The sequence below is a fragment of the Mesoplodon densirostris genome, chromosome 11 (assembly GCF_025265405.1).
Source record: "Mesoplodon densirostris isolate mMesDen1 chromosome 11, mMesDen1 primary haplotype, whole genome shotgun sequence".
NCBI lineage: Eukaryota > Metazoa > Chordata > Mammalia > Artiodactyla > Ziphiidae > Mesoplodon > Mesoplodon densirostris.
The window spans coordinates 98,732,202-98,747,863 of record NC_082671.1 but is presented as its reverse complement, the minus strand read 5'-3'; the positions used below and the strand labels follow the sequence as shown (position 1 = coordinate 98,747,863).

General features: G+C 33.4%; 1 protein-coding gene across 1 annotated transcript in view; it reads left to right on the top strand.

Moving 5' to 3' along the window:
- Positions 1-15,662, top strand: part of PTPRQ (protein tyrosine phosphatase receptor type Q) — a 208,795-nt gene that overhangs the window by 177,589 nt on the left and 15,544 nt on the right. Inside the window, exons 36-39 of the mRNA XM_060113113.1 lie at positions 4,530-4,556; positions 5,211-5,292; positions 8,659-8,749; positions 14,186-14,262. Coding sequence (XP_059969096.1) covers positions 4,530-4,556; positions 5,211-5,292; positions 8,659-8,749; positions 14,186-14,262 — 277 coding nt within the window. The remainder of the gene's footprint in view (positions 1-4,529; positions 4,557-5,210; positions 5,293-8,658; positions 8,750-14,185; positions 14,263-15,662) is intronic.

Genomic DNA, 15,662 nt, shown 5'->3' with positions numbered 1-15,662 from the left:
TGAATATGAAGTACATGTTGGTGTGACAAATACATATTTTTACATTAAGGCAATAAAATTTGAGGTTCTTTTCTTTTTAACCTAACTTAACCGGTTAAGTAGAAAACACTGTTTCTCAATTTGTCTTATTCCACTGGTAATGCTGATTTAAGCTGCTCATCTATAGGCTATCATCTATGGCTCTCTATTTGCACTATATTTTAATTCCCTATAGATTTCAACTAATTGACCTTGAGGTAAAGCTGAGTCTCTGTGACAATATGGTCTTCAATCACCACTGCCAACATAAATAAATGGTTCCTCTCTGGATCTATCAAGAGTAATCTGAGTGGAATTTAAGTTTTTGATAGACTTTGAAAAAAAAATGAGCCCAGACATGAAATAATACCCTTTTTCAACAAAAGGGCACAGGATTTAAGCTAAGATTCATGTAATAAAAAGTGTTTAGCCCTTTATATTGGAAAGTGGTCAGTTATCTTATTGAAATCTGAACAATTCCCAAATTGATTTATACACTAATGAACTGAATATGATTTGACAGTATCCTTCACTGTTGTATTGTAAATGAATAAAATAAGAGGACTAAACCAGTCTAACATGCTCTCCATGTAACAATTTTTTAAGTTTTTAAAAATATTAATAGAAAGTTTTTTGAGTGTCTCCATAGATCACTTTATTTGAAAATAGCACTCCTGAAATAACATTGTTGATTTTCATACACATTAATTTCTATGAGGTTCTTTTATGCTTATCTAACCAAATAATTTTTCTTAAAGGAATTTAATTTCATCAGTAACAAGTCAGTGCATTTTCTTCATATTATATGCCACCTTCTTTTCTAATACCCTGCATAAATTGTCCACATTACTATTTTTTCCTGTTTACAAACAAAACTTTAAAACTTCAAAGAAAAATAAAATTTAGAATGCAGCCACTAGTTAAGAGAAAAATATACAATATGAGGCTAAGAATCAAAACAATGACATGGAGACTACAGACAAAAACAAGAAAAATACTAACTTTTATTTGAAACAGGTAATTTATGCCAAAATGTCTTCTCAATTTAAGCTTTCCAGATAGGTATTTTGGTTTCAGTTCACACATAATTGTGAGATAAGCATAGACTGGAAAATTACATAAAAACAGACTGTTAGAAGCCTTATTTCTCACATTATGTAAATACAAGTGTGAAGAACAGCTTATGTAAAATGATTGGGTTTAGATAAAGAGAGTGATACTGAAAAATAAATACATAAACCCAAATAGATCTTATTTTTTAAAACCTGTTTTTTAAATTACTTGTCTAGAAAAGAGTGATTCTATTGTTCATGTAATTTCCTAAGTATCTAGCATCTGTTAACTTCTAATGTGAGAGGATCTGATATGGCTTTGTTTAGACCTGTATACTGTTTATTGATGCACCTATTGATCATACTTATTTAAACCTTTGAGTAGGATCTCCTGAGAATTCTCAATTGCTTAATATTTTTGTGGAAAATTCATTTAATTCAGATATTCTCTCATAATAATCAGAGCAGTTGTATTTAGCTTACTATGTATCTTAGTCTGAATTCATCCACAATTTTATATTTAACAATGATTTATTCACTGTCTACTATGAATAAGTTTATGAGGGACTTGTAGTAAGCCAAGTGTTAATCCTGCCCCTGCCTTCAAGCACACATGAATCTCAATACATGTGTCCTTAATACATGTACTTTTATATAGCCGTAACAGAAGGTGGAAGATGATTTGTCCATAGAAATTTAGTTTCATAGAAGGAAGAAATGATTTTCTCTGTAACAGAACAGGGTAAGGTCCATGGGGGAGTTAACGTTTGAATCAGCCATTAAGCAATCAGGAAAATCTGGTTGTGGGGAAACACCTGGAATGGTAGAAGAAACTGATAGTAAGAAAATATCTGGAGTACAAACAGGGTAACGTGAAGGGTAGTTATAAGGAATAATGTAAAAAATGCAGGCATGATTAGAAATGCTTTCACATGATAATATGAAAACAATTATTACAGCCTTTATATTATTAGGGATTTATTTAGAATTTGAATTGAGAACTAGAAAACCAAACGTGGCTTTGAAATATTTGTGATCACTGTTTATTCTGGGACTCTGATTAGGAAGAATACCATAGGAAATTTTGCTGCTTAATTTAGTGCAATCTAGTCTTCCCAGTTTTGAGTAAAATTTATTCTTTTGGAAACAAAAAAAATCATTATATCAGTATCAAGTTGTAGAACAGATCAGTAGGAGGAGCTTGAGTTTTACAATAAAACGAGAAATAGCAATTTTAATACTAATGATAGTAACTAACATTTACGTACTGCTTCCAAAGCCAGGGGTGGGCGTTTCCTAGCATTTTACATATATGAGCTTGATTTACATATATTTGCCCTATTTTCTAAATTAGGAACTAAGAAAGATTAAGTAACTTGCTCAAGATAATATAGCTGGTAATTGCTGGATCAGGTATTTGAAGCCATTTTTAAAAGGGCATTGTATTTTTTTAAGAAAAGAATTCACAAATATCCACCCAAATCCAATAGCTAGCCAGTTATGGTTTAAAATCAGTATCTCTAGAGAGATCTTTCAAATGCAAAATAAAATAATAATAGTAAAATAAAAGCAACCTTCTGTGGAGTTCTTCACTGAAATGAAATTGACTAAAAGGTATTAATCATAATTTCTAAATGAGAGAATAGAACATTAATGAAAATAGAACAAGGATATGAATAATAATCTGGTGCTTTAGCTATTTCTTGCTCTACAAACTAGCTCTATTTCAGGTTCTAGATAGCATAGTAAAAATATTTCTGCCAGTACTACGTCAAATAATCCTGGATCCTCTGGGAAAAGAGAATCTCCCCACTATAGGATGGCTGTCATTAAAGCAGATGTAGTGTTTGAATTTCACCAATCACAAACTCAATAATGTTCCCTGCTATTATAAAAGTGATCTCCACACAACTCAAGCATTTCCATTTCTGCCTGGTAGCAGGGAAAATGGTCTTGCTAATTCAGGTATCTCATTCATTTCTGTCTTAAGCTCAATTCACTAATATTTGCCCAACCTGACCTTTGTTCCTTTCCTATTTCTGAGGAATATCATGGCATAGGAACACTGGGGCATCAGGCATCTTCAGGGGCTTGGGTAGCGTGGGTCTGGCTCATGGTTGTCTTTTTTCCTTGCTGGTCTTTGCTGAGGGGTAATTATTTTCAACGGGGATTGCTTGTTGCCTCAGTCCCCACTGCCTGTGTCAGAAGTCTTTCCAGGCCCTCCAATTCATACACTCTGTTTTCCTGTCCCCAAATTAAGGATTCTTCTGATTCAATATCCCATTCAGCCATGTCCATATCCATCTAGTTAGAGTCAGAATTTCTCTGGTGCCTCCTTAGAATCACTCTAGGGCATTGTGAGAAGCCCACAAGCTCATCCACCAAGACTTTGCTCTAACCTGTGATTCTGTGCTACGCTACGTTGCTCTACTAGGTTATACCCTGAGGAGCTGAGAGATACTTCCTTCTGCTTGGGGACACCTATAGCATTAACCAAGAATTCTACCACTCTTCTTGATAATACTTGCTCTAGCACCTCCATATTTTTCACCAATTCCTGTGTTGAATGAAATACACTCTTTTGACTCATGTTCTTCATTGAACACACACATCTGTGACCATTTTCAAAGTATTTAAGCCACATTTTTCAATCTAATTTTTTTTGTTTGTCCTTTACTTCAAAAACCATATCCTCTTGTAAATATCTGTCACTTAAGAAATACAGTGAAATCATCCCTAATAATATTTAAAATTAAAAACTTTGATAAAGGTACATGTTCTTCATTTTATTTCATCATACTTTGTGCCTTTTGTGTTTTTTGCAGTGCTAATTTGTTGTGCATGACAAATGTTATTAAAGATGTACCCATCTCTGAATTTGTGTGTTGCATAGTCTATTTAGCTGTTAAAAATTATTTCAATTTTTTTCAGAGTATAAATAACTTGACCAATGAACTGCCACAAAAGATATGTATATCCAAAGTAATTGAAATGATTGTCATTTTTTATGGTTATGTATTCATGAAAACTCACTCATGAAACAAGACTTAGGCAATTTGATGTCATTTTTCAAAGATTCACCCTCCCTGATTTAGCACTTTTTATGAACAAAGAAAAAAATTTAATTCACATGAACTTTTTTAGACCAATAAATACTATGCAATATATTAAAAAGTGACCTGTTTTTGATGTAATGCCCCAAATGCCTAACAATATAAAAGAGTAGCTTCTTAGCTTGAGAAAGAAGCCAAATTATTATCTGGCCCTATTTGGGTCCAAATAATATAATTTCAAAAATGATATAGAATTTAAAATAATGATCAAATATCAGTTAAAGGCATAGCATATTATACATATTATACATTGGTGATTTACCCTGTTTTCCTGATTTTAATCTAAAACTCTTTTAGAAAGAGCTGTACCCTCAACTCAATCCATTTAACACAATCTCTGTTGCAGGTTACTTAGTTATAGAAAATCCATCAAGTAAGTTTGTTAAATATCTTTTCTTCTTTTTGAGTATCAACTCTGGATTCCCTGATTCGATGAATCTTAATGTGTGGTTCCTTTTTTGTATGTTTGTTAGAAAAACCTCCAAGCTGGATATAAATCATAAAAGCATGACTAATTGCATGGTAACTGGAGAAATGCTTTCTCTCTCTCTGGGGTGAAGCCTGCATGTCTGTATTTTAGCTTGGGAAGTAATACAGGGATATTTAAACTCCTTAGGGTTTAAAAACCATGTCGTTACGAGAATGAGGTCACTGCAATATTTTATATCTTCTAAAACCTTGTAACGTATAAAATGTTTTCTGTATGACAAAGAGGTTTTATGTGTTTTAGGATTCAATGATGACTTTATGCCCTTACATTTGCTTGAAAAACTTCCTTCATTAACATGTTAAATCATTCATTTTAAAGTCACTTAAAATTTGAAGGATTTTTATACCGTGAAATACAAAGAAAGTGAACTTAAAGGGGGAAGCTAATTTTGTAAATATGACAGAGTGACTTTAAAGGGCTGTGTGCTTTTGAAATGTCCCTTGTCCTCTAACTTGTCAACTGTAAAGAGAGTGCCCAGGCTAAAGGAAAAGAACTCAACCTAACATGACTCCATTTTATACCTTTCTTTGCTTGGAGGCCGATAAGCAAGAAATCCTTTCTGCAACATGTTGAAGAGCTTTGCACAAACAACAACCTAAAGTTTCAAGAAGAATTTTCGGTATGTTACTAGCAGTTGTCACAACATTGCCAGACCTCCAGTCGTTTCATGTGTCACATTTCATGTCCAGTTTAAGCTTGCAAGGCCATGAAGGACTCTGGCCTTGATAATCAATACCCAATTACCAGGTTGATTGTTTGGATAGTAACGTTACACTGGGCAGCCTCCGGTGCAACCTGAACAGAATTATTCACCTACTGTGTCAGGAAAAGGTGCTCCTCATCAGAGACCTCCCCAGCAAGGGCAGCCTGGCTCTGTTTCTTCTTTGCCCTCTCACCCAGATGTACATGCAACTCTAGAATGCTGTATGCATCAGGTTTTGTGTGTGTATGAGGTTTGGGTGGTACCGTAAATGTGGCTTTATATTTAAATAACTATTTTAGATTTAGAAACTAAATAATTCCATTTCATATTTGCCTGCTTAGTTTATGATAGTGGTATAGATGAACCTGAGAACAGAACTTGATGTTTCCAGGAATTATTTTTAAAATGTTATTTTTAGAACTTTCCAAAAATAAAAAACAGATAAAAAGAAGCCTGTAAAACACAGGTATTACTTAAGTGATCATGGAATAAATGCTGTATCACATTATGGAGAATATATGAAGTTAAGAACTTGTCACTTTAACACTATTTGAAAGTTAAGATTAATTTTATTGCTTTTAGCATCTTATATATCTATAAAGTTGAAATTACATTAAAACATAAGGCATGTGTTAGTCTACAAGCTATTTTAAAACTTGTGAGGCTCTTTCCTTAGATTATTATTTTGTATTATAAAAATAAAACAGATTTCTAAATGTTACCGAAAACTTTATTTCTATTTTTTCACGAACTTTTTAGTGTGTGAACAAAAACAATTGGCTTGAATAATTCAGGATTGTAATATTTCAGTCTCTCAGGGAATAATCACAAAAATGTGAGAAGATTAATGGTATTTCCTACAGCTTTTGGTTATGCTTCTTAAGTAATATTGGTCTGGATTTAACAGAATCAGTGGTGCCATAAAACTCTTCTTAGCATTTATGCAGCAAGAACTGTCAATTTTTCAGGAACAAAAGGGTAGTTTCACTAGAATAGGAGTGAATATAGTTAACATTATACATGACTGAGCAGATGAAAAGTTTTATTAGCAATAACATTTTCTCATATATTATAATGAGAAAGTTTCTAGTTTAACTTTTTTGGAGATCATGGTTTTAAGTACTTGGGTGTTTTTATTTTTTTATTTTTTTTATTTTTTTGCTGTACGCGGGCCTCTCACTGCTGTGGCCTCTCCCGTTGCGGAGCACAGGCTCCGGACACACAGGCTCCGCGGCCATGGCTCGCGGGCCCAGCCGCTCCGCGGCATGTGGGACCTTCCGGGATCGGGGCACGAACCCGTGTCCCCCGCATCGGCAGGCGGACTCCCAACCACTGCGCCACCAGGGAAGCCCCTTGGGTGTTTTTATATAAATATATAGGTTGTGTGTATATATTAGGTAAATGTATATTCACATGTAAGGAACATGGTTTTTTTTAATTGCTTTTAGTTCTAGTGCTGTATTAATTTTTAAAACTGTTTTAATAAACAAATGCATATTTGATGCATATGTTTGATAAAACTCGTAACTCAGGTCATATTCGCTTATACCTTAAATATTAAAAAGCTCCACTATGTGACAGGTATTGATATATATGAATTCAACACTTAAACAGCTAAGTGACCTTGGGTAAATCACTTAAACTCTCTGTTGTTCAAAGTCCTCATTTGTAAAATGCTGTATCTATCTTGTTGAATTGTGAATACTAAACTGATTGAATGTGTGTAATACTAAGAATAGTGGCTGGCACAACTATTTGCCATCATAGTGATGGTTTCATAAAGAAGTTCAAATGATGAAGAAGAACTGCAGACATGTATTAAAAAAAAACCCAAATGACACCGTATCATGATGGAGGTATGCAGAAAGAAGTGAGGATCAACTCTGTTTGGATAGCTGTCAGAAAAGACTTTACAAAAGGGTGACCTGCCAGATGAACTTTAGGATGGAGCAGAAGTCCAATAAGTAGATAAAGGGGAAAAGGTATTCTAGAGAGAGAGAATGAATGCAAAAACATAAGGATGCAAAACAGTTCCACTCATCTGTGATCCCACTAAAAAGTGGGAACCGTAGGAGAAAGAGCTAAGTAGGAAAGGCTGGTTGAGGCCCTGTGTGCTCTGATAAGAATAAGACCACTGAGTGTAACATTACTATCCAAACAGTCAGCCTAGTAATTGGGTATTAATTATCAAGGCCATAATCATTTAAATCTATAAATGGAAACTTCTGTAACTACGGAAAAATAGGTACCACTTTTCAGGTGATTCCAATTCATCTTCTTTTCCCCCTCTATTTCTTTGTCTCTTATAAATATGCTGACATATTCTCCCAAAACCTGACTCAAGGAAGCTGTTCTAGGATTCCTCACTTGGTTAAAAAATTTTTTCTAAGCCTTTAGTGCCAAAACGCCAGAATTCAGATGTTTAACACTGTCCCTCTTCTCTAACACATACACACTCATGTAAAATACTGTCCAGAATTCTCTTTGAGGAAAAATAAGGGAGAAGGGAAAATTATCCAATTAAAAGAAATCATTTATAATAAAGTGGGAAAAAATTGCAAAGCCCCACGGTTTTTAACACTTTTTAAGGGATTTGGTAAATTGAGGCATTTCTAATATGGAAAACTATAAATTTCATAAATGTAAATCATCAGCTCAACAAAATAATGAACACATTTTCTTGCACCAGCTTTCTTTATGATGAATGGATAATATCGTGATTTTTCACCAAAATGTCAATAACAGATCTTGACCCTTCCTCTGATAATTCTTTATCACACCTTTGCATTCCGCTATCGATTTAACAATGCCCACTAAGAACAGGAATTGACCTTTGGCATTTTCTCACAAACTGACCAATGTTGTACCAATTAATAGGCGTGAAATCACACTGCCCGAGGAGAAAAAACAAAAAATAAATCACCGACTCCCTTACCCTACTAAGTAGACATTAAACTATTAAATAATACAGTGTATTTGACAAAACCATTAGTAAAGTATGAAAGGAGTTACTAACATGGTTGCTGCACCTCAGAGCTTCCCAAAGGGCAAAGAAATTATGCCAGAGAAAGCAGTAGCTCAACTAATCAATTCTATTCAGGAATCTTCAGTGAAAGTTCATATAAGTTCATTACTGTTAATTTGACCTTGCTTCTGCAGTTATGAGAAGTGTTTTCATTTTAAAAGTAAAAGGATTTAGAATAAAGAATAGTCTTTTACTAAGTGGAACTTCTTGTTTACCTCTGAAATAAATCTAAACTTTGCAATGACTTCAATCCACAGGAATTACCAAAATTTCTTCAGGATCTTTCTTCCACTGATGCTGATCTGCCTTGGAACAGAGCAAAAAACCGCTTTCCAAACATAAAACCATGTATGTGTACATACTATTTCTGGTTTTAGATAATGAAACATTTTCAAATGAGAGCAAAATGCATTTTAGCATTTTTTCTTAAATATATATTACATATTAATTGAATTATAATAATGCATTTTATTAGCAGCTGTTAAATTGTATCTCTTTTGCTTTGTTAATATTTATTAAAGTTAATGTATATGGTTTTCAGCTTATTCACATAAGGTCTACTCATGCAGGTGTAAGAAACTGTAGACCTAGTAGTTTCTTAGCTTTGTAATTTAACCCAAGTAACGAACCTCTCTAATATCTTCCTACAGACCTAGTTCTCAAATGAAAAGAGAAAGTTCACACGTAACTTTGTGCTTTAGTTTTCTTAAAAGCATGGCAGTGCTTTGTTAAGGAATATAAAAAAATGCATTGCAAAATATTCATTGAAGATCAGAGTAAAGGTATGCTTACCAGGATTGGTTTTACAAAGGAGGCGGGCTTGTGCCTTACCACAGTGAACATGGCTTCATTTTTCAGTCAATAAGAAAAGAAACCATCTTACATGGTACACTGTTATTATTCCTTATATGTCATTAAAAAGAATGTGTCTACTGATGTGAAATAAAAAACCATTAAAAATTATTAAGCAAATTATTGCTTTAAGGCTTAGCAGTGATGTGAAAAGAAAACATAACATTCCTCTGCTAACAATAGCTATATGTTTGATTTTTTTAAACAGATGTTCCTACTAACTGTATTCTGATTCAATACATTTTTACATATGAAATTAAAAAGTGGTATTTGTTAAGCTCTGAAATATTGTCAGTATTGTTTCAAAATCTAGAGTTTTAAAATATTCCTAATTATAGAGTTAGTGTATATATATTTTTCTATGTTCTATGCCTTTTCAAAACTGTATTGGGGAAACTTCCATATATATATATAAATTGAACTCTTCTGTCTAGAAAGACACAGACTTAAAGCAGGGTGTAATCACAGAATGTAAAATCATAAGGATATGGATAGGAAGAAATGGACCATATTCTGTTATTCTAGAACTAGAGGCATGAAGTAAACAAATTTAGGGAAACATGATATAGCAGGTAGTAATCTAACGGAATCTGTTAATTCCCAAGAATTAGAAAAGGATGAAAATACAAATAGCTTTAATCACCTAAAATCCTTCCCTGAACAAAACAAATCAAAGGTAAATGACTTTAAGAGTAAGTTGACAAATAAGACATTATTGTAGGAAATAAGGAATGTTAGTATTACATCTCTCAATTCCTGTGGCATGACCTTTCTTAATAAGTCCTTTTGTTTTCCCTTTCAGAGAGTTAACTTGAGTTGGATGCATCATAAGTTTAAGAGATACGGAAATTCTCATGTTTTTATATTCACCTATACCTAAATTTCCTTCAGACTCTCTGCTTCATGCTTACTTAATGATATTCTGTGAAAACAAGTACTATACTGTGATTGAAGGACAGTTACTGTGGAATATTTAATATTTATTTACAATTGTATATTTGGCTGAAGTAATGTGTATCACTATATATAAGTAAATCAAATATATCTAACTTATTTCCAAAGACTAAAGAGTATCTGACTTAAAAAATATATAAAAATTGTATATGTTAGACATTTTAAAAATGTGTCATTTCAATCTTTTATTATTAAGATCTCAGTGCATTATTTTCTGGGTTCACATAATGGCCATAGGAAAAGTCACATAATGCTAACTTGCTAGCTCTTACAGCATAAGAAGTGAATACGAGTGGTCAATATAACTAAACAGACATCCTTAAAACAACAAGGAGAACTGAGGGGTAAGATTATCCGGATATCTAAAGCTAAGACAAAAAATAACTAGTGATGGAATTATGTTGTAAACCAAGGACGTTTTGGAATATTAAAAGCTTTGCATGCATTTTTTTCACCTTTTCTAGAGTCAAATGGATAATGTCCAATTGTATTCTGCTTTCTTCTTGATTTCAGTACAGAAAACTTATGGTAGTTTTTCTAATAATATACTACATCCACATCCAATATCCTTTAATGGATTTTTAGGGGAAAGCTTTTTCTTAAGTGTCCTCTTAAAGAGTTGGAGGTCCTATAAGAAATAATTTTGTTAGGAAGAATGTTATATTTTTCAAGAATATTATTAGAATAATTTATTAGTTCAACTAATACATACTGCCTGCTGTATAGTAAAATGACTAAGAACATGTGGGCTCTAATCAAACCTCCTGGGCTGCAGTTCTGTTTACCTACTAACTACTTTAGTGACTGGACATATTATTTAGTGGTGTTGACCTCCTAACTTTCAAGAGTAGATGAAATAACCATGTAAATCACTTTGCCCAGTACCAGAACACAGGAAGCTCTCCTAAATATTAGTTCTTATGATTGTTAGTAATCAATAGATTGCTTATTTTTAAAAGCTTCTAACTTTCTGGGTGAAAAAAATTTAGTAACAGGCCCTTAGAGTCTATGGTCTAGAGATGATAAACCTACTTCCCTAACCTCGGTTGGAAGACAAGCTGTAAACTCACTTCTGCCTATATGGACAAACAGACCCTCGTCCCCACCCACATATACATGGAACAAGAAAATGAAATGTTTAAACTAAATACATTCTCCCATTGTGCTTGCAGAGAAGCCATAAAGCTGAAATGTTTTTTTTTCTCCCGTAGAGAATGAATTCATTTAATAGAGTCTGAATTTTAGCTTGAGCCAGCTAAGTGAGATTCATTGTTTCCCCTGAGTAATGTAGGAAGTAGGATTTCAAATATCACAGTGCATTTTAGAAGATATTAGCTTACAGGGCTTTAAGATACTAGAATTAGCAGCAAATGCGTGCAGAAGAGATTTCCAAGTCTCTCTTTGACAGGACACTATGACCTTCAGAAGTGTTCCAACACTACGAAGAAAAGTTTAGCTTGCTGTTGACTCAGTTATAAGCAGGCGTATCGAGTGAACAGAAACCTGATGGCTTCCCTTCCTTAGTTACATGACTGGCCACAATGTCATTAAAATAGGCAGATCATACCAAATTCAAAATCTTTGGGATATAAATCATTTACATAAATTTGCCTGAACAGTCCCCCTTCTTTAGATTCAAACACATTGGTCAGGTCATTACGATTACTAACGGTACAGCAAAGTCATTTAACATACAACGTGCTTAATTTTAAGAACATAAGAACGTGTTTTGTGTTCTATATGGCTTTATAAGTTCTATAAGCTTTCATATAAGTTTTCCTCAGGGGATTCTAAAAAATAAATCTTATAACTATATATTATAGCCGACGTAACAAAGGAACAGAGAAGGTAAGCAATTCACCCAATGCCATAAATGGTAGATCATCTGTAATTCAAACACAAACCCACATTTACCTATTTTTCCTCCAGTACTGAGTGCCTTCCCATTAAGATTAAAAACAAAACAAAACAAACAAAAAACCTTCAAAATAATTAAGTAGTAACAGATACTTTATATCATTCCCTTGTCTAGTTAAAATTAGCACTGGACATTTCAATTATAATACCAACTCGGTAAAAATTCTCAGGAAAAAATAATTTTTGATACTTTTCTTTGAAGAAAAGTAATGCGTAAAGGTTATCTAATTTTGCCATACCTTAAAAGTCTAAATAATAAGTTTGGTATTAAAGAAAGAATAGGCAGATAAATTAAGGGAAGAGTATAAATGGTCCAGAAATAGACCTAAACACATAGAGAAAACTAGTGTGTGATAAAAGTGGTGTTTTGAACAAGGGGGTAAGGATGGACTATTTGTTATTCCAAATGTTAACAAACAAACAAGATAGATTTTACCTCATTCTATTTCAAAAAAAAAAAGCCCAGGGCTTCCCTGGTGGCGCAGTGGTTGAGAGTCTGCCTGCCGATCCAGGGGACAGGGGTTCGTGCCCCGGTCCAGGAAGATCCTACATGCCGCGGAGCGGCTGGGCCCGTGAGCCATGGCCGCTGAGCCTGGGCATCCAGAGCCTGTGCTCCGCAACGGGAGAGGCCAAAACAGTGAGAGGCCCGCGTACCGCAAACAGACAAACAAACAAAACAAAACAAAAACCATCCCTGTCAATAATGAATTGATAGATCTACTTTTATAGTCAGAATCATAAAGTTGATTATATGGTAGTTCAGTAAGCACTATTTGATTCACTGAAAAGAATCTGACTTTCAAAATAAATAAAGATCAGTCAAGGAATCTAATTAGAACTAGTCAAAGTCTAGTCATGGGTAATTTAAAGGAGCTTTCTTTTCAATAAAATTTTAAAAACATAAAATACAATTATAAACCTTGTCTCAGAAAAGTTTAAATTTAGCAGAAAAGAAATATAAGATAAAAAAAAGCCCAATGGATCAAAAATCAAAATATTTAAAACAAAAGCAGAAAAACCAATTAACGTTCCAGAAGGAACTATGAATGAATTTGTGAAAATAAGAATATTGGTGTGACAAACACCTTTGTATATATCACACAAGAAGCCATAGTGAAGCCATAATGAAAAATAATGAGAAATTTGATTACAAAATATATAAATTTTATCTATGGCAAGGTAGCTAGCAGATAAACTGATTAATACATAGAGGCAAAGACAAATGACAAACTAAAAGAAAAATTCAATACATGTAAAACATTCTTAGTATATTTTTAAAAATAGAAAATTAGTATCATGTGAAAATGTAATTAATAGAAAATGTATTTAAAACGGCCAAGGCATAAGCAAAGAAGCTCAATTTCACTCATATTTAAGAAAATCAATATAAATATTAGGAGACTTCAATTTGTATCTATCAAAAGGTCATAAATTAAAATGTTTAATAATATGGCAGTGAAAGTAAGAGGAAACAGTTGTTCAAATTGTTCAAGCACTTTTGTTCAGAGTGATATAACTTGAGAACAATTTGTCAGTATCTTTCAAAATTGGAGATGCACAATATGATTTGGGAATTTTACGGCTGGTAATGTATTCTACAAATAGACTCCTACATATGTGCAAAAAGTCCAGTTATATTTATTCAGCTTTTTATAATAACAAAATGAGATGAGTTTAAATCACCCTAAAGAGCTAAATAAGTATGTTATATTCAAACACTGAAATACTATATGGCTTTTTAAAGTAATGAGCTACATATTGTTGTTTATGCTAATATGGAAGGACACAGGTAAATAAGAAATTTTTGCAGAATAGTGTGTATATTGCCCATTTGTGGTCAATTTTATATGAATATATATAGAAAATACTGGAAATAAATACAAAACCATATTAATAGTCATTGTCTCTGGGTAGTGGAAATATGGAATAAGAGGGAATTTCTATTTAAAATTTTACAGCCGTCTATAATTTTTGATGTTATATCATGAACTTCTTTCTATTACTGCTATAGTGAGAAAGTAGTAAAGTGAATTAGCATTAATTTCTTATATTTTCTTCTAGATAACAATAACAGAGTGAAACTGATAGCTGATGCCAGTATTCCAGGATCGGATTATATTAATGCCAGCTATGTTTCTGTAAGTTGCTATTTTTATATTTTTTTTTATAAAACATAAATACTGCAGCATTATTCTTCAAACTATTTAAAACAAGAAATTCATTACAACCTCTATGAATTTAATGTACCAGTTCCTTACAACAACATTATGTACCCCCATTTTATACATGGGGAAATGGAGGCTCCAAACAGAGACTGCAATTTACCCAACGATCATTTCACTAATAATGGCAGGTATACAACTTCTAGCTACATATCCCCTGGTCTTTCCACTATTTCCTACGTTTGTCAGAATATTCTCTGTATACAATGAGGTCGGCCAACCTCTCTTTCAAAGAAAAATTAGTCATATGTACAGTCATGTCCATATAATATAAAAACCTATTATGCTCTTCTTCCCTTCTAGATTTTCAGTCCTTCTGGGGGACTCTGATGCCTTGTTCTTTTCATCCTCAGCTACTTACAAAACGTGCACTCCATTGTAGCTACTCAACAAGCATATCTTAAGTGAACCAACATGGGGTGAACTGTGACATTCCTAGTATACTATGTTGCACATCATAGATAATAAATGCTTGCTGCCTTGGATTGAAAGTTGAATAAACCAAAGTGTTTTAAGGATCTCTCCCTCTCCTTCTCCATGGCTCTTTTGTTCTCTCAATGCTCACCACTATCATAGGTACACAGAAACCTTAGATGTACCCAAGACCTCCACTTGGGTTGACACAATCACGAAATCCGAGAGTAGGAACTGCTTTTGTGGTTATTTAATCCAACCATTCACCCAGGAAATCTTTCTGAAAAATTACTTATAATTAGATACTAGCCTCTCTTGGCATTGATTCACCTATTTCCTCCTTAAGGCAGATGATTCTATCACTGAACTACTCAAATACACAGTTGTTTTATAAAAACAAATATGTTCCCTTATATTTTCACCACTGACTTCAATTCTAATATGTAGCAGGGTTAACTATGCTTCTTATCATGACTCTACAGATGCTTGAAGGTTCCCTCTACTGCCCACACTCCCACTGGTGTTTTATTTTTTCCTTATTCATAGTCTTCTCACCCAGGCCTGCCATTTCATTTGGTCCCACTGGGGCTCTGCTTATGTGATGCTCCATCCTTTCCCCAACATCAAACATAACTTGTCCTATGTCCCATTCTCCCCATGACTCTGTTAAGGGGGAAAAGAAGAATTCATCCTAAATTTTATATTGGTTGATAATTACTCCAAAATTACAATTATATATTGAATCTTATTGTGAAAGAAGTGAACTATGGGAGCATTTAAGATTTCTTAATAGGAGAAGTGACGGGGGGTTGCAGAGGTTGCATAAGGCATCCTTTGAATTTCATCCTATTTTTGTGCTAGAACTTTAAATCTATTTTGAAGAAAACCCAAATTTACTATTG